We start from the raw sequence: 21423 nt of genomic DNA, 5'->3' as shown, positions 1-21423 counted from the left end.
TCTCTCCTGCCAGCTCCCGATTCTTAAATACTTACCTTCCTGGAAAGAGAGACAGTTAAAACCTCCTTTTGCTTTGCACTAATTCATTGCAGTGCAGTTGTTTTGTCTTTGTTTATCTTGGTGCATTGCCGGATGAAGGACACTAATACTTCTGTAAAACTATTATCTGCAAATATGTACTTAAAATATCAAAAGTTGGAGTAAAGCTCTGCAGAAAAATGCATTCTGTGACTGATATAGTTGTATATATGGCATAATTAGATTGTTTATATTGATGCATGAATGCATATGTAGTATTTTTTTTGTGAAATATTGGATGATTTTCTGACCTGTGAACAGTTATTTAAATGAAACCGTATGAGAAGCTTCTTGCTGGAACAGTTCATATCCAAAACATGACAGGAGCCCAAATAGGCATTGTGGTTTTGTAAGAGGTCACAAGCCCAAAATTTTGGATTCAACTGATTTAATCTTTAAAAATGTTAAAAAAAATATACTACATGCTGTGTATAAAACCTTAATCTGAAAATTAACTGATAACTGTAGCTTTCAAATAAATGTAGTCATGTCAAAACTTCAGTATTTCCGCTTGAAATGTAGATAACTAGAAGAATAAAGTGGCATAAAATTGTATTATTCAAGACACCACAAATACCTTAGAGATGCCTCTTGAATGAAAATCTTAATGCAGTTGAACACAGTCCGCTGAGGTGCTTTGCTCAAAGTGCCTCGACAGTGGTCGGTAAAGAAGGTAAGACCATCACTCATTCATTCAAAATTCATGCACTTCTTCAACCTACAGGCTACCACCTACCAAAAGTTTAAAACCAAAGAAGAAAATCACATTTTTTTCTTTAGATATATTTTATTAAAAAAGGAAAACCAACAAGAACTTTTTTTTTTTTTTTTTTTACATAATGATCAAGGATTTTTATTATCTTAGTCTCTTTCATCAGTTTCGTATCATTACAGAAAATGTTATAGTACAGCGTTGTTCAATGTCTCCTCATTGCTTAATAATTTCCTTAGGAGTGCTGGTCACATATATCTGTACAATATGGTTCTTATTTTTTCTGTACATTTTTTGTGAAGTTGGTTAAAAAGGCTGTCAGCACTTAAAGAAGCTGTTTCTTTTCTTTCTTTTTTCTTTTTTCTTAAATAGTTGATCAAATAAAAGATTATTTTTCCCAGGTTCAGCTCGCCCCTGGGGGGGTTTGGGGCAGAGTTTACACCCGGTCACCGTGAATATAAGGAAGCTTCAGGGTCTGGGCAGACTGGGGTGTGCCCCCCCACCTCCCCAACCCAACATCACCTCTTCCCTGCCCAGGCATTTGGCACTGCGCACATAAACAAGACTCACAAGATAAACAACAAGCAAAGCTCTTTGTGAAGCCATTATGATGCATACTAATGAGAGAAAAACAGAAGTGTCACCTTGATGGGCGCTCAAAAGAGGAAGCGGTCTTGATGTGCCCCCTCTTCCTCTTAGCTGAGCACCATGGGAAATCTGGAGTCTTCCTCAATGTTTTCTTCATTTTCAAAAAACAGATTATTTTTTTCCACTAAAGATGAGAAAATAATAATTTTCTTTTTTTGTCCTGGCAGGCACCTACAGCTGTCTATTAAAATGCTACTGCTATAGATAAGGTCTAGCATTGAACACACAAAGCAATTGCAATGAAAGGAACAAAGTTGCCTTAATATAATAATGATAATAAGAAGAATAATGATAATAATAATAAGAATAATCATAATAATATATTACAGAATAAATCTCTTTTTATAATTAGATTTTTTCATTAAAAGTTATATTTTCTTTGTTTGAAATACTATAATCTTTTTAAATTAATTTTTTCATATGTATCTAGGTTGTGATCAAGATGTTGACTATACCTCAACGTTATCCAAATCAATAAAAACTAGCTGTGCCGTTGCATATTACAGAATAGTCAATGATATGTGGACATGCACCGTGAACCACCCATTCCAACCCTCGCTATATAACGCCGACACTCCGTCCCTCTGTGATGACATCATAGCCGGCCGATGACCATGACGTCAACCACCTCGCCCTTGTGCAGCTCCACGTATTGCTCTGTTTTCGGAGGTAGCATCAGGAGCCCGTTAGCGCTGCGCATGCTCATCAGCCTGCTGCTCACCTGGTTCCCTGCAGCGAAGAGGACGGGGGGAGAGAGGGGACAAAATACTTTAAAATCACTATCTAACCCATGAGGCAAATTGAGGATTTTCTTTGCGTTTCATCCCATCGTAATGAAACTGAACATGATTAAACTGGTCACAGTTCAAACAGGTTTTGCAGTTTGACCTATTAGTTATTTTATTTTTCATCGTCAAACCGGCTAATGTTAAAAGACTACCGAGGCCAAGTGCTTTAATCAGTGTCAGATGCACTAAATGCAGGGGACCTAAGGTGGCCGCGGTAATAATGTTTACTTCCAGTGTGTCTATGTAGAGTAACAAGCGTAATCAATCTACTTTATTGTTTCTGCCCTGATGGAGATCCTCTGAGGTTGCAACTGCCATTGTGGCCTGAGTTAAGGCTTTTAAAAGAACTTCTCTCCTTTTCTGCCTTTCCAAAAACCACAGCACAGAAGAGAAAAAACAGTCAGGTATGGGCAAATAATTTCACCCATTCTGATCTGGTCCCCCAGTGGCTGTCATGCAGAATCCTTCCTAGTATTGTTTGGTACTGGCTTCCACTTTTGTACCTGTGCTCTGTGCCCACGGCAGAGGCTCCTGGTGATGCCATGTCAGAATGCAGCGGTGGTATTCAGGGCGAGGGTCCAGCTTCACATCACAAGACAACTAGGGACAAAACATACAAGGGAACATTATAATGACGTATATCACAAAGCCCTCTTCATCACCACGGATATTTGTCCGTAATCACATCGAAGAAATAGCACCTTCCCAAGCTGAAGACGTTACTAATGTACAGTGGGGAAAGGCAGCGTCTAAAGACAGAATATGTTCATATCTAACTTGGTGAATTAAAGGATTATTTTGACCAAACCGAAGTTAATGATTGTTGGAATAGTGGAAAAACTAACCAGGATGGTTTTGATGCAGTGTGTTTTCTGATGATCTGCAAAATAAAATTACTGTTTTTGTCAGTGGAGTCTGGTGGCATTGAAGAGAGTGGCTGTTTCTGGTTTGGGGGGAGTGAATGTGATATATAGAGACTTAAAGTAACAACAGATTTCTTGTTCAAGTGTAGATTGTCACAAACATTGACTGCACCCTGGGAAAGCTTTGGACTTATGACCCCAGTGAAGGACACAAGCTGTTTCACAGTAAGGTTGTTTTTTTTATCCACTAGTTTCACTGAAATTCGGGCCTCTTCACACTGTTTTTGCTTCTGTGTACCTTGGTAGTCGGTGAAGTTGTGTCAGAAATACCTACAAAGCTTTGGACTCAGTAAGATTTCATGTTTGTTTAGCATGTGTCCACAAGGATTGATTTTCAGCCAGAATAAGTCCTGGATATCAAACTTTCCTTCCACCACGTGAATGCAGCACAATAGTTCCGATGGGCAAAAATCCCAGATCACCAAAGTCGAATTCACTTTGATAAAAGGTTATGTGCCCACTCAGATTCTGCCAGGTGCTTTTGCACATTCCTAAACTTTATATGTTTTCTAAAAGGCAACAAGACGTGCAGAGAGCAGTGGAAACTCTTCCAACTTTATTGGCAAAGGTAAAGGGTTTTTCCAGAGCACGGTTTGACCTGGGTCTGATGCCATCTGCTGAGGGAAATTATCTGGCTACATCTGTGCGTTCAGGCCATCAGTCCCACCACTAAGTGGCAGTAACGCATTCAAGTTGATTTCTAACTGCTTTATAACAGCAAATGTTGTCGCAAAGCTCTCTGGATAGCACCCATGATGGCAGGGGACCAGACCTCTCACTTGATGATACTAGCTGGGGACACAAGCTGTGGCTGTGCAGGGTGTGTGTGATATTATTATGATTTTTCTTGCTCTACGATTCTGCATATTCATAACCAGGGAGCTGGCCTTCAGGTCAGTGTGGGCTGTGATTGGTTCCTCTGCCAAGTCAAAGCAAAACATGGTGGTCATAAATATGTATCAAGCGGATGATGAAAATAGTATTAAATCACGAGTTAAGATGCAATGGACTGCAACGATACACCCTGGAACTTTAGTACAAATGTAATTGTAAATATTCACATTTTATAATTTCCTCTCTGCTGCAGATCTTTTTGATCTGCACTCAGATATTCACATATGAGAAAAGAAAGGATGTTTTTTGCAAACAGGGACAGGTCTTCAACCTTTTTTGACTTCTGTGAGACAGAGACAAACATGACTCCCTCCTTGAAATGACGCTTGATAGGATTGACACATTTTGTCGGACCTGAAAGGCTCAAACCCCCTCATCACTAAAACAATGATTGTGGATTATAAAGAATCAGTGGATACCTTGTGTCTTTCAATAAACAGAAAAAAACCCTTTCTGTGGCCACCAGTGCCTCAACAGATGAACTTTGTGTGTCTCAGCCAGGGAGCGAGGCTTCCCTGGTTGCCCTGTGCATCCTACCCTTGCTTTAATGATGGTGGGCCTAGGGTCCAAAATGCCTTGCATTTTCCTCAAGGCGGGGATGACAAAAAGATTACAGGTGACAACAGCGGACACGGGGTTTCCTAGGACAGACGGACGGACAGAGAGAGGGCAGCGAGAAGAGACAGGAGAGAAAAATATATGAGTAACATCTCCTCAGAATCAGCGGAGTGAATCACTCTTTCTCTCAACTTCACACACTACCTGGGAGGGCAAAGATTAGCTTGCGAGCACCATCCATGTCCAAGGTGGCAAATGTTGTTGGGAGACTGAAAAAGAAAAACAACATACATTGAAAGAAATCCTGTAACAGCTCCTCAGTAATATCTAACACATTTAAAACTCCAAGTCTTATTTTAGTATCCCGCGTGTCTTTAACTTGCACCTATTCAATTTCAGTATCCTGTTAAACATCACGGTGTCGTGAAAAGCTGCCTGAGAATAGAAGTTTCCTCACCCTGGTTTCATGAAAACCCGACCAAAATGGATCTGAGCATGAAGATCAATATCCAGCACCTGCTTAAGGTAGTCCTAAAAAAGACATGAACGTTAGCATTTAACAAACATAAAAGAGCAAAACATTCACAAAGTCTGGAGAATCAGACTTTCATCCAATATGAATTCTTAAAATCATTACTTTCTGTTAATATTTATTATAAAAAGTATGATATATAGTGTTTTTATCAGAATTTACTCTTAAAAAAAGGCTGTCATTCCCCAATCCACCACAAGGTGTCAGTGAAACACAGTGCCACGACTGGATGTGTGGCTTCCTGCTCTGCTATCTTACCTTCTCTCCCATGGACACTCCTCCTGAGGTGATGATGACATCAGCACGGCTGATGCCTTCATTCAGAGCGTTGAGAAGGTCATCGGGGCTGTGGGGCACAAAGACACACAAACACACAAGTTAACCACCGAATCACAGGAGAGGAAATGAAGGAGGGAGAGGGAAACAGAGAGCTTGTTCTGGGGTAGAGTAGAGTAAAGTTGTAGTGGAGTTGTAACAAGTAAGGAAATGTCCTGAGACTACACATGCAGGCGTACTTGTCTCCCACGATGCCCAGGTTGATGGTGGGGTAGCCGTGCTCCTGGATAGTAGCCAGCAGGGTGGAGCGATTGCTGTCCCTGATCTTCCCAGGATGGAGGTCGTCCTCTGGGTTCAGCAGCTTCCAGGACAGATGAGGAGAAATGAATCATTAAGGAGAGTCTTTATACAGTCAAACCACTTTAAAGTTGGTGTAAATAATAAGCAGATCTGACATATCGTTATTCATAAAATATTCTCAGCATGTCGCTGGCTGGCAGGAATTCTGGTGGGTAAATAAATAATAATTCAGCTGGAAGAAAACAGGTTAAGATCTTTGTTTTCTACCATATTATTACTATATTTAGCCTGCCGTTGGGTTGGTTCTGAAAAACAGACCAATAAAATGATCGCCAGAGAATTTAGTCGACTAAAAACATTATCTAATATTTTACGGTGATTGAGAAAAATAAAGTATAAAGTATTTGAAGATTTTAATCAAGTTTTTAATATCATCCATTTGGTGTTGCTTGTGCTTTTACACAGTGCTGAAATGATTAATTGATTAGTTGATTAACAGGAAATTAATCAGCATACATTTTGAAATTGATTAAACGCTGTTCATTTTCTGGTTCAAGCTTTTTAAATGTGAGTATTTTGCTTCTTTATTCTGTTTATATCATTGTAAACTGAACATCGTTGGATTTTGAACTGTCGGTAAGACGAAACAAGCAAATTGAAGATGTCAACTTGGCCTCTGGGAACTTGTGGTGGGCATTTTTCACTATTCTGTGATATTTACTGGACAAAATGACCAATCGATTAATCTCAGAAAAACAAACAAAACTAAGAACAACTTCCGCCATCAATTATTTGCAGGCCTTGTCAATACATGAATAACTGCATTATGATGTAATATATGAATGTATTAGTTCTCTTTTGGAAATATTGGAAAGCATCCCACGGAAATAATGTGCATCAGCTATTTTCATTCATACATTCTGTCCTCTACAAATCTGAACTTTGGGTTTCCTTGATGAGGAGATCTGTATATTGTAAGATATGGATAAACACCAGCTCGACACACATATTCAGATTTTCTTCATCCAGGTCTCAGAAATGAATGCAGCACAGTCCAGAGAGAGGGTAAAAATGAGAAGACAAAGCAATGCATCTAATCCTCTATTTCATTAGCCTTAGCCAAAGGAGGGGAGATAAGGACAATAAACCACTTCATAAGTTTGGAATGTGGCCATGAAGCAGGTGACTCATGGCTGATTTATACAATTTAGGCGGTCCTCATGAAGGTTACACATACCCCATGAAATTGAAAATGCACATCAGTCACATGTAAAACGCACAAATATGATCCCTGCATATAAAAGAAACCACCTGGTCGCAGATAAACACATTCCTCACAACTGAAAGCACACATGAAACAGCTGAGTGCACATTCAGCTCTGAACATTGTTCCGGTGTCCGCAGTCAAAGCAAACAATGTTGATTGTGCATAAATACGGACGAGGTACGCTGTCAGAAAAAGATAGCACATTGTTGTTACCATCAGCAGCTGAGGCCGAACCTCTCTGGCAAATACAGGTACAGTGGTGCACCTTCATCTGACAGTGTGGGCTATCATGTTCCCAATGAAAATAAGGACCTGACTGTCCTACAAAACATGCAAGGTTTCATCACGCCTTACCTCATTTCCTGTGGACATGACGGCCACCACGGGGAATTTCTGGACCTCCACCTCAGTGACTCCCACAGTGGCCAGGAGACCAATCTCAGACGGGCCCATGTGGGTTCCCTTTGCAAGCACACACTCCCCGCGCTTAATGTCATGACCGATAGGCCTATGGTGGGGCAGCAGAGAGGGTGGTTCAGAGGAAAAGAAAGAGAGAGAAAGGGAAGGATGGTGAAAAATGCACTGCTGTACACTAAGTAATCTCAGGTGTAAGGTTATTCACAGTGTAACTTTCAGCTCAGGGGCGCTGCTTACTATGAGATGTATGCTAAAGAAGTGGACTAACAAACAAAAAAGAAAAAAATTATGATTCTGATTGTAAATGAGCAGTGTGCAGGATTTAGGAGGATCTATGGGCAGAAAGGTAAAATAAAGTATGTAGAGTGGAAGTCGTTCCTCTTCCACAGAGTCCGCCATATTGTTTCCATGTTTCTGCAGTCGTCCAGAACGGATAAACCAATCCCTGGCTCTGGGGAGGACCAATTGTGTTTTTCACATTTTTAGCAGGCAATGCGAGGCGAGAGGTGTTCAGTTGGTTGCAATCTGCAACCTCACTACTAAATCCTACACACTGGACCTTAAATAGCAACCAACAGAACTGCCACACTAACCTGATGTCCTGCCCTGGACGAGCCTGTACTAGGATTCGTACCTCCAGCTCCTCTGTGCCCTGAAAGACAAACTGGACATCAGATATATCAACATGAACAGATGCAGTTTTCTTTACTATACTAGACCAAAATGCACTGTGTATTCTGTACCTCTCTGGGCTAAACTTAGTCTCAGTGACTTTTAGAGATAAATGTAAGTCAAAAGACAGTAATCGCCTTTACAGGGTGAATTCTCGTTATTTTGACATTTTGACATATTGGGTAAATGTTAGACTTACATCTTCAGACTCGCGGAGCAGCTCGGTGTCCTCCACCTGGACTACAGCGTCGGCCCCGCATGGGATAGGGGCACCCGTCGTCACCCTCATCACCTGGCCAGGCATCACTGTGTGGGTCGGCTGCACAGAGACACAGACAGCATGAAATACATGATTAAAAGTACAAAAACTTTGAGCCAAAACAGTGATGAAATTCAAGAAAAAACACAGTGAAAGTGCATGCATAAAATTGTGTAGCCCTAGTAAAGGATATGAAGGCATGTATGTTCGCATGTCATCTGATTTTAGTCAAGATGAGAGGTTGACGTAGTCAGTAAATCTCTGCAGCCTACTCTTGTCTCAGAGGTCTTATCTGTTTTATAGTTTGGCAGCACTTTGACTTTCCAGCCCTGCTTTGGGGCGAAGGGCTTTTCATCACCTGCTAAGGGAACACACTGGTGTGCAATTACAGCTGGTCAAGGCGTGCGGTGAAGGACAAAAGTGAAGTGCTTTATTTTCATATACAGGTTATGTGGGTGTTTGTGTGTGAGGCTCCTTTTTTTTGTGAGCTGGAGATAACGCGTGTCTGAGTGTCAACGTGGGCGCAAACCTGCTCTCCAGCTTGGGACTCTCCAATGATGAAGCGGTCGCCTGGGCCATCAGCCGCTAAAATAAAAGAAAGATTCAATAGCTTTACACATGTGTGCAGCTGAAAATGTGTGTGTGAGTAGGAGTGTGCCATTTAGTTGAGTCATTTTATTTCAGTGGGCTACAAAATGAACAAACAGGAAGAGAAGGAGAGAGGGAAACACTGACATTTTCTGCTCTTTAATTAAACATCTCGAAAACAGACATACACAGTACTCTCAATGCTAGCTCAGTCATACGCTCTCATCTGTAATGCTGAGCCACGCAGGCCACAAGCCATCGCATTCAGCGTAGGTACAGACAAATATGGGGAAGAAGAAAAAAATCTAATTGAACAAAGACACCAAGGAAGGACCAAGAACGAGGGTCGCCAGAAGACACTCGAAACACAATTCAAACTTTAACACACCCTTCGACATTGCAACATGTCCTTGCCGAGTGGAAAACTTTAATTTCATGGTTTGACATGTAATCTTAACGAAAGGATTAAATGCTTCTCTCCTTGTTATTAAAAAAAAAAAACTTCTGCCACTCTTTTCCTCATGAAAGGCTTGAAAAACCCCAATGAGATGACGACAAACATCTGCCGTTGAGTTAAAAACACGACATTGTTTTGCTAGTTTTGAAAAATTGACACTGTGGAATTCCAGCCAGGACCGAAGCAGTTCGTCACCTTCTTTCCCTGCATGTTCCCTGACCTCTTAGGAACTGTGTCTGCTTCTACATAACTTTGCTGCCCTTACCATTAGCTCTGACTGCAGACATGGCTTTTCACCATCAGGCCTCCCTGTACAAACTCAGCACTCCCCTCAACCTCAGCAAAAGGTGGATGCTGCAGGTTGGTAAGAGAGCAGGAAACTGGCACTGGCTCTGCAGAAAGCAATAGGTTATTTGCTCCTTCCACTTCTCACAGTCTAGCCACTAAAGTCTTTCAAATCTGCACATGTATGCCTCGGCAGACGCCAGGCCCTCAGGACAGGTGCATAAAACCCAGAGAGACCTGTGGTGTTGTGCTCCTCCTACTCCATCAGCAAGAGCCAACAGCAGATGTTACATGCGAGGGTTTTTGAGCTGCCTGGAGCCAACAAGCTGCCACACTGCTCTCCGGGTTAACAGGGCCCTCAATGCTTTCCAGACACCCAGTCGCTGATTTCTTGAGTGAACCATCTTTGCCTGGATATTACCTAGATATCACGCTAAGGAGTTGGTGCAGCCATAGGAAGGAAACTCTTTGAAACACATATCTCTTGCCACTTGTCTCCACCTTTCAACTACAGAGGACAGCCCCCTCCATGTCCCACCACGCAGAGCCTCCGTCTCTCTTCGGTTCACCCTGGCAGAAGAAGCTCTTAAATGGCTCCTGCGGCAGTTCTCTACTGCCCCAGTGTCCTGTTCATCTCTAATTGGGACAGTTAGGTCATTTGAACAGGAGGAAAGACACACTGGCCTGGTTAGTTCTGCAACTTCCTCTTAAGAAAAGACAACAGTGACTTTATCCATCAGTCTCATGGACATCACTGTACACTGTAGGTGCAAATCCAAAGACTGGAAAAGTAAGCTGGACTGGGCCACACCAGCAATTCGTTAATCCCTTTCTATGTAAAGTCCTTCTTAAGATCTCTTCCCAGTTTGCATCACTATTAAAGACCATTTTGACCAAGTTCCAGGTCAGATGTGCGGACCATATTCCATGTTACCTCTTTTACTCCTCCATCATATGGTTCACATAGCATGCTGACGTTAGCTAGTTCAGTTAGCCAGGCAACAGTTACACTTACTGGCAACAGCTAATTTCTGTGTCAGACCTAGTCTGTGTGGTGGAGCCCCTGTTAATTTAGTGATACAACGAGGCTAAAATTGAACTTACTAACAGCTGGTGCAACTGCGTGCAGAGCTTCCACTGCACTCTGTAACTGTTCCTCAAGATAAAAACACAATAAAACGAGCTAAAAAGGCCCAATGTTAGACGAGAAATTGGCTTTTCTATTTTAGTTTTAGCGACAATCATTGTACCATATGAGCAGAACATGGTCTCTACCTGCTATTTGTGTCCCCATGAACATTTCCAGTTTCTTTTACAGCGAGGTTCACCATCCAAGCAGTTCTTCATGGTTTTTAAAATTACACTTTGCATCTTAACTACATTGGTCACCTGTCACCATGTATGGTACCTACCTCTCACAGCATAACCATCCTTGACAGAAGCAGGGAAGGGTGGCAGGTTGTCTTTGGCATAAACGTCCTGAGCCAGGACTCGGCCCATCCCATCTGCAGAAGAAGAGGAAGACTATGGGTATGAGGTGAGGAAGAGAAGCCGGGCAAAGGGTAGCAGAGAGGATGAGGGAGACTGATTCAGATGAAGATACAGATGGGCATATGTGCCGGAGGTGTGTATATGTGTGTGTGCGTGTTTTAAAGGGAGACATAGTGTGACACCACGTATCAGGATTTCTCTTCATGACTCACCACCTGACCAACACACACACACACACACACACACACACACACACACACACACACACACACACACACACACACACTCGTTTCAGCTTTACTGATCTGATTCACATACAACAAGTGGAGCCTTTGCAAGCGTCCCCATCCTGGTTTCTTAAACACTTCCACCAGCCAGACAACTTAAAAACACCCAGGAAACATTTGTGTAGGAAGAACAGAGACTCCGCTCAGAGACAATAGCTCAGAGAGAATGAGGGAAGGAAAGAAAGACAGAAAAAGACAGAGGGAGAGTGGGTGGAGGAGAAAAATCCTGGCACTAAAATACCTTAAGCTGCTGTGTGGCTATATATAGCATTTCTCAGCGCCTTTATGCTATGATTATGTGGGTGTTAATGTGAAGATCTAAGCTTTGATATCAATGAGTTGAAGGGAAAAAAACGTGCATGAACACATAGAGACGCCCACGCACATGCATACAACACTTCAGCTTACGAGATGACAGTCAAAACGAGCTGCTGTAAATAATGCATGTCAGTGGCAGAACAGGACACGTGCTTGTTGTCCAAACCTTACATCTTTTTTAAGTCGGCAGCATGTCATGTGAGATATTCTGGTGCATTTTCACAACCGCTACTCCTTCCAAGCAGCTATTTAAACAGCTTGTTAAAGCTGTGTGCTGAAGCCGTGTGAATAAAAATAGAACAGAGGTGATGTCTTGTTGCTGAAGCAAAATAAGCGTTTGATCAGATGCTGTGGAAAACATCACGCACAGTAGGGTCCAGGTTTTAAAAGTGTTACATAACGGTCATTAAATCAAGGCACACTGTGTGATCACTCGCCCAAATAAGCGGCGAGAAACAAATCAACACATTTTAGAAGACAGTGAAAGTATCATAAAAGCACGTGCATGCATGTTGGCCTGCACACTAAAACATGCAGTACCTGTGCAGCCCACATGTTCTTTCATACACTACAGATAGATGGGAATTAAAGGACTGGTTTGACATTTTGGGAAATGTGCTTATTCGCTTTCTTACTGAATGTTGGATGAGAACATTGATTCCATTTTCATGCCTGTAGAGTGAATATGAAGCTACAGCCTGTAGCTAGTTAGCTTAACCTAGCACAGAGACTGGAAACAGCCAGCCTGGTTTTGTTCAAAGCTAACAAAAACCACCTTGTGGTAGTACTAAAGCTCACTAATTAACATGTTATATTGTTGTTGTGTAATCTGTACCAAAACTGTAAAACTGACCTGCCTTTTACAAAGCCAGGCTAGCGGTTTCCCATTGTTTCCAACCTTTGTGTTAAGCTAAGCTAACCTGCTGCTAATTGCAAGAAAGCAAATACATGTATATCCCCAAATATCAAACTATTACTTTAAATTCTTACCCTAACCATAACCATAAGCACTACTCGTCTAACCCTTACCTTAACCCACACACACACACACACACACACACACACACACGCCTCCAAATCCAGCTGGGGAGTTTTCCAGCTGTTGTCTCTGTAAATATTTCATCTCTTGTATCCCATTTCCCTCTCCTCCTCATCCCACTGTCCTCCTGCAAATCCTGCAATTCAGTCCTCTCTCCAAGAACACGAAACATCACTTTACATCTGGGAAAAGAAAGAACGTTCCTTCTACCATCATTGATCTACGAGTCATGTGCGCCGCGGGCTTTTATTGCCCCCGATCCTCGCTACCTCGTCTTGAGATGAATTAAAGAGTGTGTGTTTTCCCCTCTGGCCCTCAGCCTGGCTCTGTGCCAACCTCCACTCTGCCAGAAGGATGACTCGACCCACAGGTGCTAAACTAACTCCTCTGTGCATGGTTGTATCTGAACACATGAAACAAAATGCACAAAGATGCCTCAAAAACATGCATTAAATTTGTTCATATCAGGGTGATTATTACAAAAACAAAAGTTGAGAAAGACTAAAGCTTACCTGCAATTAAAACATGTGACTACAAAGACTGAAAATGTGAACCAGAATTCTTTTTCACTGTTTAACTTAACAGATTTTCTTGGCTGATTGTTGTGCAAAAAAGCTGCAAACACAACATCGACATATCTTCACCTTTTCAGTTGATAATGGGTGAACTTTTTAGCAAACAGCTGCTTATTTATCGAACCTTATCCCTCATTTGGACTTGTTCAGGAGTAAAAGTAATTAGGGCTAGTCTGGTTGGTTGCAGCAGTGTTCATTCCCGTGTGGCGGTCAGGACACATTAACCTGAGACCTGAATTATTGATTCTCTTATAAATGTTTACTATTCAGGGTGCAGAGTCCCCCAAATATGGTCTGGGAAACACAAATTAAAACACAGCGTAGCTCAATGTGCAGCATACCCAACAAACTTAAACCAAATGACAAAACTTGAAACATAAACACAAGCCGAGAAGCAAACAGACTGTATGAAAACTTGACTGGGAGTCACTAATAGACCCTCCACAAACCACACTACAAGTCCTCCAGACATCCTGGTGAGAAGAGAGCTGACACTGCCCTCTGCTGGTTTTTAATTGTAACAGAGAACAAATAGAACATAACTAAGTTTCAGCAACTTTACAAATTTGGTTCTGTACCCTCATATTACATATTGGGTATATAAAAGCTAGTTAACTGAACATAGACTGTACTCTGGCCATTTAGCATTTTAATTGAATTCCCACCTAGCAATCAGGAACGTGTGGTGATAACAGGATGATAAGTGAAGAGAGTTTCATATCAGACTTATTTAGTGTTTCTGGCCACTGATCAATGTCACTCTACTTTTAACTCTGTTTTTGGTCTCTACCAACTCCTGAGTGAAATAATCTGGATCTTTAGCTGCTCAATGCTCCGCTATGTTCACCAGCCAATTGCTAACTTTGTCCGTCTGCCTTTTGGTGCCGGGCAGGTCGTGTAGAGTGGGCTTTAAAAACATTTCCGGTGAACGAAAACAGTAGATTTGGGAGCCCGTAAAACCAAACAAGCTCAAAGATGTGGAAATGCTCACTAGAGGTGAGGGTGTGTGGTATTGTACATATTATTATGCATACTGTAAACCTGCAATAACCTCAGTGTGAACCAGTGTAAGAGGCTCAGCATGGCCCAGTAGTAAATGACACACAAGTAAAGGTTTGCTTGTTATGTATGTGCCCTTTCAGTCAAGTAAAGTCTGAGTGAGTGACACTGTGGCATGCAGACAGAGACTGCTGATTCAGTGAGGTGTCCAGTTGTGGACCGAGAGCGTTTAAATGCTGTCATCTGAAGTTAGCGAGCGCGTGTCGCTATATCGATCGGAAGGGATGACACCTCAACATCCCAGCATGCTGAATGGCCGATGCGAGCAGACACAATGGGAAGGTGAACTGGAGATGTCATCTGGCCAGATTAGCAAATTTAGGACATTTAAGTGGGTGTGAAAAGCAAAAGGAATCAAACCTGCGTCCTCCTCACCTCTGTAGTTGATGATCTCAGTGCCCAGGACGGCGGTCATCTCCAGCACAGTGATGAAGGCCTTGTCCATGGAGGTGAGGGGGAAGGGGGACATGCGGTGCCTCCGGGCCACCTTGGTGATGTCCACTGCACTGTGACCTGGGAAGACATGTGACACTCTGTTCACTGTCATCAAATGGTTGTGCTAAAATCAAACTCACTCACTCTATTGTAGAGCACATATCAAGACCCAAGCTTTAAAATTTAAGCCTGGCCCAACTTCAGTCAGAAAAACTTGGGTCCACTCGCTCTTTTTTAGCATTTTAATTCTTTATTTAGTTTGAAAGTTGAGAGGAAGACAGAGGGGAAGGAGGAAAGGGGGGAAGGGAGAACCCTGCTGGGACCTAATCCCGAGACGGTGGAGGCAGGGAACTGAACCACTCAACTATCTCTGGAGACAAAAACAGTATTTTAAGAATCTTCTTTTGGCCCCAGAGCCACAGAAAAAAAAAAATTCAAACTGATCTGAGCGCAGTGGGTTTGCCGCTGTAGCACTAAAGGTCAAATTCCAAAACTCAGGACATGGATACAGCCTATGCACACATGCAAAACATGCAACTTTATAAATAAACACATGTAATCAAATGTGTTTCCACAGCACTGTCACCAAGATAACTGGATTAACATGATTTATTTTTCAGTGCATGTGCGTACATATGCGAAATCACACAATTTGAACACCACGAGCGGGGATTGGCAATAAATAGTCCTGTTTGTTTGCAGAAGCTGTGGAACCCAGCTGGATGATAGAGGTGCTCGATAGCAGCCATGTTGGTCTAATAATACCTCTCTAATAATTCCAAAGGTAAAAGGAACAAAGCAAGGTGTAACTAATATGTAATCTGCTCTCTCTCCTTCTCTCTTTATCTCTCTCTGCCTTGCTCTCCCTCTGCCTCTCTGCCTCACAGCGAAGAATAGGCGCTGCGCTTTGATTTCCCTTGACCCAATTTCTCTCCTTTAAACATACACTTACGCTTCCACAGCATATTCTGATGCTTAACATGAGGCTTAACAACCTCTGGCAAAACATCATACACACACACACACACACACACAACATGCAACACAGCAGCCACACACAGCCAAACACACAGACCATGCTCGCATTGTTACATCACATGCGCATTTAAAATCTATTTATGCGCGTTTGAGAGCACACTTGGTGACACACAGATATGACACAGAGAAAAGAGAGGGTGCTCTTGAATTGGAAACTTAGTACTCACTTGATCTTAGGATATTTTCTTTGCTGCTGCATCGTGACTGCACCTAAAGATGGAGAGAGCGATTGGGGAGAGACAGACGAAGGGCAAGAGGAAAGAGAAAGAGAGAGAGAGAGCAGAGGTAGTGGTAATTTGAGATAAACCAGGCTGCTCTTTTGAGCTTGAGATGAGAAGCTGTTTATACAACAGTCAGAAGCATTGGCAAGAGCCGTGTCACACTACACTGTGCACTTTGTCCTGCTGTTGGGAGATGGCTGCATCTCCTGCATTGCTATTATCATCACTTACTGTACACTACATCATCATATCACAGGTGATATTTACACTGATAAATGCACTGACACGTCACATCACTATTAGATTAGAGCGCTGAAAGGAATATGTGGACAAAGGCAACAACATACAGAGTGACAATATTGTATCACAAGGTCATAACAAGACGTATTAACTGTGCTACGGTGTAACATCAAATGTAGTGGAAATGTAGTGTCAAGTATAGATATAGAGTGGCTGTTCAGATGTGGTGCAGGACGGTAAGATTTCTCTGGAAATCGCTGCTGCTGCTGCTGCTGCGCCGTAGCTGTACTAACGCTTAGCTGCTTGTAATCTATGGCAAGGTGGGGAGGAGAGCAGGGGGGGTTAAAACTAAGCTGAGCTTCCCAAAACCATCTACAGCTAACTGACGGTAACGGCGAGTGAATGGAGAACACACACAATTAAAAGTGGTGCCAAATTAATTGAACCGGTAGAACAAAAGGAGACAGTTAGTCACCTCTCTCTCATTTTAGCGCTCCTTGAGGTAAAGACCACATTAATGGTTGCCATCTCTGGACTTCTTAAACATACTGGAGGTAGCCATAATGGATATGTCCCAATTCCATAAAACATACCAATGGTGTGAAGTCAGTATTTAATACATACTAATTGTCATGCAGCAATATGACTTTGCAATTACAAGAAATCAGTGTTTTGTGCAAACAGGAAATGATGCAGTAAGTGCACCAATCAAACCAATCAAATTGCTACTCTGGGACACCACCTCCAATTAAATCTAACAAAAAGCTAATTTTTCTCCAAAGATTTTTCTCTGCAAAGCCAACACTCAAGGCCCAACTACTAGCGTTATCCTGCGCTTTCAAGCTTTATCATACAGTCTTCATCAGAGCATGGAGTTTGATATGCTATTGATATGCAAGCTCAGCTGCCATCAATGGTACATACTCAAAACCCGCTTAAAATTAGCATGCAGAATGGAACTGGGACACAGCTAAGATGGAAGAACAGCACCCTCACGTGGTTTATTACTGTTAAGCAGAACCGATCAGATTTCAATCAATTTGCACATAATTTACAGGGCAATGCAGATGATTAACGGCATTAGAACAAAAAGAAGGTATACAGTAGGTAGAAGTGGTACATGGACACACCAGCGGTCCTTTTTTCATCTCGCTGCTGCTGTTAGAAGCCGCCAACCTCCTGGTGATCATGCTGTTTGTTCATGGTATTTATAGAAAACTAACAAAGCTCAGATGCATTCATGTTACAGATGCCACACGGCACTTTCTAAAGTCCTTGCGAAGAACACGCTGTGTTACAGTATGAGCATGCTTTTGGGAAGCTCAGCCTCAGGGAATGAGTAGATAAGGGAAGGAGAATCACAAGTTTATCATGCTTTAAGATTTGCACAGAAGAATTGAAGTCCTTTGTACAACTACACCAGTATGGCACTGGGTGCAGTGAAAGCATATAAATCTAGCCAAATACTTATGTGTCTGTTTGCTTAAAAAAGGGTATTTTGGCCAATTGTAAGTTGGGTTTGATTTGGATTTGGGGGATTGTTTTAGCTCTCCATTTCTTCTTCTTCTGCATGCTTGCTCGTCTGAGGGTCTGTCTACCTTCATTCAGATGTGCTGACTGACACAACTGATTGTCTGGTTGGCTGTCAGTCATGTTCTGTCTGTCCTAATCCGCTTTCCTTTGTTGCAACTGCTGCATCTCAATAACCTCTGTGTCCTGGCGTTATCACATAAGTTGGGTGTGGGCAGTGTGTGGTGTATGGAGAACCGAAACACCCATGGTGAAGGTGAAGGTCTCTCTACCCACCCACCCGCCTAACCACCTCTTTCTCCCTCCTCCCCTCCCTCACCGCCATCATAACTGGGCTAAAACTGTGACACCACTGGGCACCAAACAGCCAAGGTGAGAGGGTGGGAGATGGGAGGTGGGGCAAGGTGGGTGGGTGGGATGGTGGAGGAGGAGGGATGGAGAGACAGAGAGATAGAAAAAGACAGGTAGGTAGACAGTGGGAGGCAGAGGGTGGAGGGATGGCGGATCAGCATGACGTGGTCCCACAGCCCGGAAAGAAAACAAACAAAGAAAAACAGGAAGCACGGACTAGACAGACTTCACTAAACTACACGGCCGAGACATAGCAGAAAAGAGGGAAAACAGGAAGAAAAGAACGAAAACAATAAAGACCACTAGAGCGGCCTGATGGCATCTACTTAACAGACATCCAGCACACCAGACATAGCTACTGAAAGCAGAGCATGTTAACCGGGAAGGACAGAAACAGAGATAGACAGACAGACGGAGGGAGAGGAAGAAGGACAGACAGAGAGAGCGGACGACAAGAGGACAGAAAAGTGTGTGTGGGAGACGGAGAAAGGAAGAGTCCTCACAGAGAAATAGTGAGACAGAGTGACGAGAGTGAACGACAGACAAGAAAGAGGACCGGTGGCAACAGACAGATAGAGAGACGTAACAGAGAAAGAGAGTGAGCCAGAGCTAGAGAGAAAGCTAGGCAAGCGAGGAGGGAGGGAGGGAGGGGGGGGGACACAGAGCGGGGCGTTTGTTTTGCGCGCTCCTCGGAGGAGGGTGAGGGAAAGGCAAAGGGTGGGGGCGGGATAGTTACTCGAGAGCTGAAGGTCCTCCTGCGATCATCTTTAAGCCCCTCCAACCTACACTGGAGCTAGTGGAGATAAAGCATCGAATCACAGGCATCAGTGCATCTGTCCCGGCAACCACAACACTACAGACAGACAGACAGACAGACAGACAGACAGACAGACAGACGGACGATAGGACAAACAGACAGACAGACAGACAGGCATCCACTAAGACAAGCAACCCTAGCAGGAGGAGGGAGAGGAGCAGCGAGCAGAGAACTGAGATAGAAAGAAAGAGATAGAAGGAGAGCGTCGCGGGCTTTCAGGTGGCATAATGCACCCTGTGTCAGCCATGCTGGAGGCCCTCTAAGCTCCCGAGCAACACTGCAGGCGAACAGCTGACGACATTTTGAATTTCTTAGCAATGATTCTGCTGCAGAGGTTCTTTTTTTTTCGTTGTTGTTTTTGCTGTTTTGGACATGTTTGGAGTTGTAACAATAAGTGTCATTTTGTACTGAGATAATGAATAAAGTCTGTAAATACAGTCACATGTTTCAGGAGACTATTCAGCCTTATTTTTGATAAATTCCATATTTGTGACCCAGTTTTAAAGATTTCTGGATTTTTGTCCTAAGTGTCACAGGCGGCGTAGATGAATTCAGAAAGTATTGGAAGACATTTTTCCCTCTTTTAGGTTTGTTGAAAAATGCCAGCTTTATTGTTTTACTCAAAACATGACATTATTTAAATTCAGTTGTTTATATGGGTCCCATTAATATTTCCATTTTACATGATATTGATGATGCCTCCTCCACAGTTTTCCTTCTGTATTAGTAGCATTAGTAGCAAGGGGTGCATGGGATGTAAAGTAGATGGACTGGAGAAGTACGTATTACAGTCCTGGTGAATGAAATCTTTATTGTTTTTACTTTAACACTTGGTTTAAAGTCATCTCTAATGACAATCAAATCAAAAACTGAATCTAGTACTAACTCATGATAGCTGTTTGTTGAGATTAACTGAGTTTACACCTCTCAGACTACAACTCCTTGCATGTGAGTAGAGACAAGCTCCAGAACGAAACTCCTCACAACATGACTAAAATTGACCTAAATGAACCACACATGCAGGAGGTGTTTGTGTATTGATTTTACAATCTGCTCTCTGCTCTTTCCGCTTGTTATTTCTGACATTTTTCTATTTTCCAGTGGTCCTCCACGATGGTGCCAGCTGTGCCTGCTCGGAGATTTGTGCCACAACTGCACAGCCCGAATTTAGAGAGAGGAGAGGTGTGATGGAAAAAAAAAAAAAAGACAGAAAAAAGACAAAGGTAGGGATTAAGGGAGCTAAATACAGCTACAGCAGGACACACATCAAACTTGCAGACATTGAAAAGCACATATGAAAACTAAGGATCGACAGCTAGGACATTTTTCGTACAAGGTATGCCTTGCTAAAAAGGAACTGCAAAAGACATCTAAAATTAAAAAAAAAAGAGAATGACACGAGTAACGCATAGCAGTTACATCAGAATCTCACCTAGCTAGTCTCTTTAAACACACAGACAAACCAGGAGAATCACAAGTTTTCTACTTCCTAATCCAGTTTCACATACGCCTTTTTTATAGTAATGTATCACAATCTGTCCTGCGGTGGATGCAGTAGATAAACAGTCACCATGAACTAAGAAACAGCTAATACCTTGATGCAGTGTGGAGTGATGACACTAAGACTGACACAGGTGGAAAACAAGACCTCAGTATGGCAAAAAAATAGCTAAGATCATACCATCAGAGAGCCATGGGGGTGTGGGGGGGTGGGGGGGACACTTTGCAGATGGAGATGAAGACAGTGGAAAAAGCTACGGGGGGGGGGGGGGGGTGAGTTAGGCAGTGAGGAGAATATATGGAGTGCAGAAGCAGAATGAGGTGTTGGACGCATGGTGGGGGAGAGGAGGGGGAGGCAAAAAAAATGAAATAAAAAAGCAGATTCAAACACTCTCACACTCATTTCTAATCTACCCTCCACTGCAATCCCCCCGTTAGTGGTGACCAAGAGAGAGAAGAGGATGAGCTCACATGAGGGATGCAAATGTCAACCATGCACGCCTCACACACACACACAAACACAAAGAGGGCTGGTTTAACAGCGCGGAGACCCCCTTTAGTGAGCAAAAATAGGTTGAATAAGACAGAAATAAAGTCCCAGAAAGCCACTGTGTGGGTGAGGATTCGGGCCTGGCGCCGTCACTCGTCTTCATGTTGCAGTATTCTGGGAATGACACACACACTCGCACAAAAAAACCCAGTGGCCTCCATGCCAGAAACACTAATCACTCCACGCGCCAAACCCGCCGTCACCACGGAAACAGCCTGACAACGGGTTGTCATGGAGATCTGCCAGGGAGATCAATGGGCTGGGGAGCGGGTGGCGGTGGCGGTGGCGGTGTCTACGGACACTGAATGGTGAGCGTGG

General features: G+C 42.9%; 1 protein-coding gene across 13 annotated transcripts in view; it reads right to left on the bottom strand.

Moving 5' to 3' along the window:
• Positions 1-856: 856 nt before the first annotated feature.
• gphnb (gephyrin b) overlaps positions 857-21423 on the bottom strand; it is an 87372-nt gene continuing 66805 nt past the window's right edge. For 3 of the 13 annotated variants that reach the window (XM_076755579.1, XM_076755583.1, XM_076755589.1), the window contains 15 exons: positions 18975-19031; positions 16064-16106; positions 14799-14936; positions 11067-11159; positions 8854-8909; positions 8265-8384; positions 7987-8057; positions 7331-7484; positions 5649-5770; positions 5392-5479; positions 5059-5132; positions 4803-4870; positions 4581-4684; positions 2730-2826; positions 1087-2167 (listed from right to left, as the gene is read on the bottom strand). In XM_076755579.1, the coding sequence (XP_076611694.1) occupies positions 2034-2167; positions 2730-2826; positions 4581-4684; positions 4803-4870; positions 5059-5132; positions 5392-5479; positions 5649-5770; positions 7331-7484; positions 7987-8057; positions 8265-8384; positions 8854-8909; positions 11067-11159; positions 14799-14936; positions 16064-16106; positions 18975-19031 (1419 nt within the window). In that variant the 3' untranslated portion in view covers positions 1087-2033. Of the gene's footprint in view, positions 2168-2729; positions 2827-4580; positions 4685-4802; positions 4871-5058; positions 5133-5391; positions 5480-5648; positions 5771-7330; positions 7485-7986; positions 8058-8264; positions 8385-8853; positions 8910-11066; positions 11160-14798; positions 14937-16063; positions 16107-18974; positions 19032-21423 lie in introns of all 13 variants that reach the window. The other 10 variants (XM_076755585.1, XM_076755587.1, XM_076755590.1 and 7 more) reach the window with 6 other exon arrangements.

Source organism: Chaetodon auriga, chromosome 18, assembly GCF_051107435.1.
Source record: "Chaetodon auriga isolate fChaAug3 chromosome 18, fChaAug3.hap1, whole genome shotgun sequence".
Classification (NCBI taxonomy): Eukaryota; Metazoa; Chordata; class Actinopteri; order Chaetodontiformes; family Chaetodontidae; genus Chaetodon; species Chaetodon auriga.
This window is presented reverse-complemented; position numbering and strand designations above follow the sequence as displayed.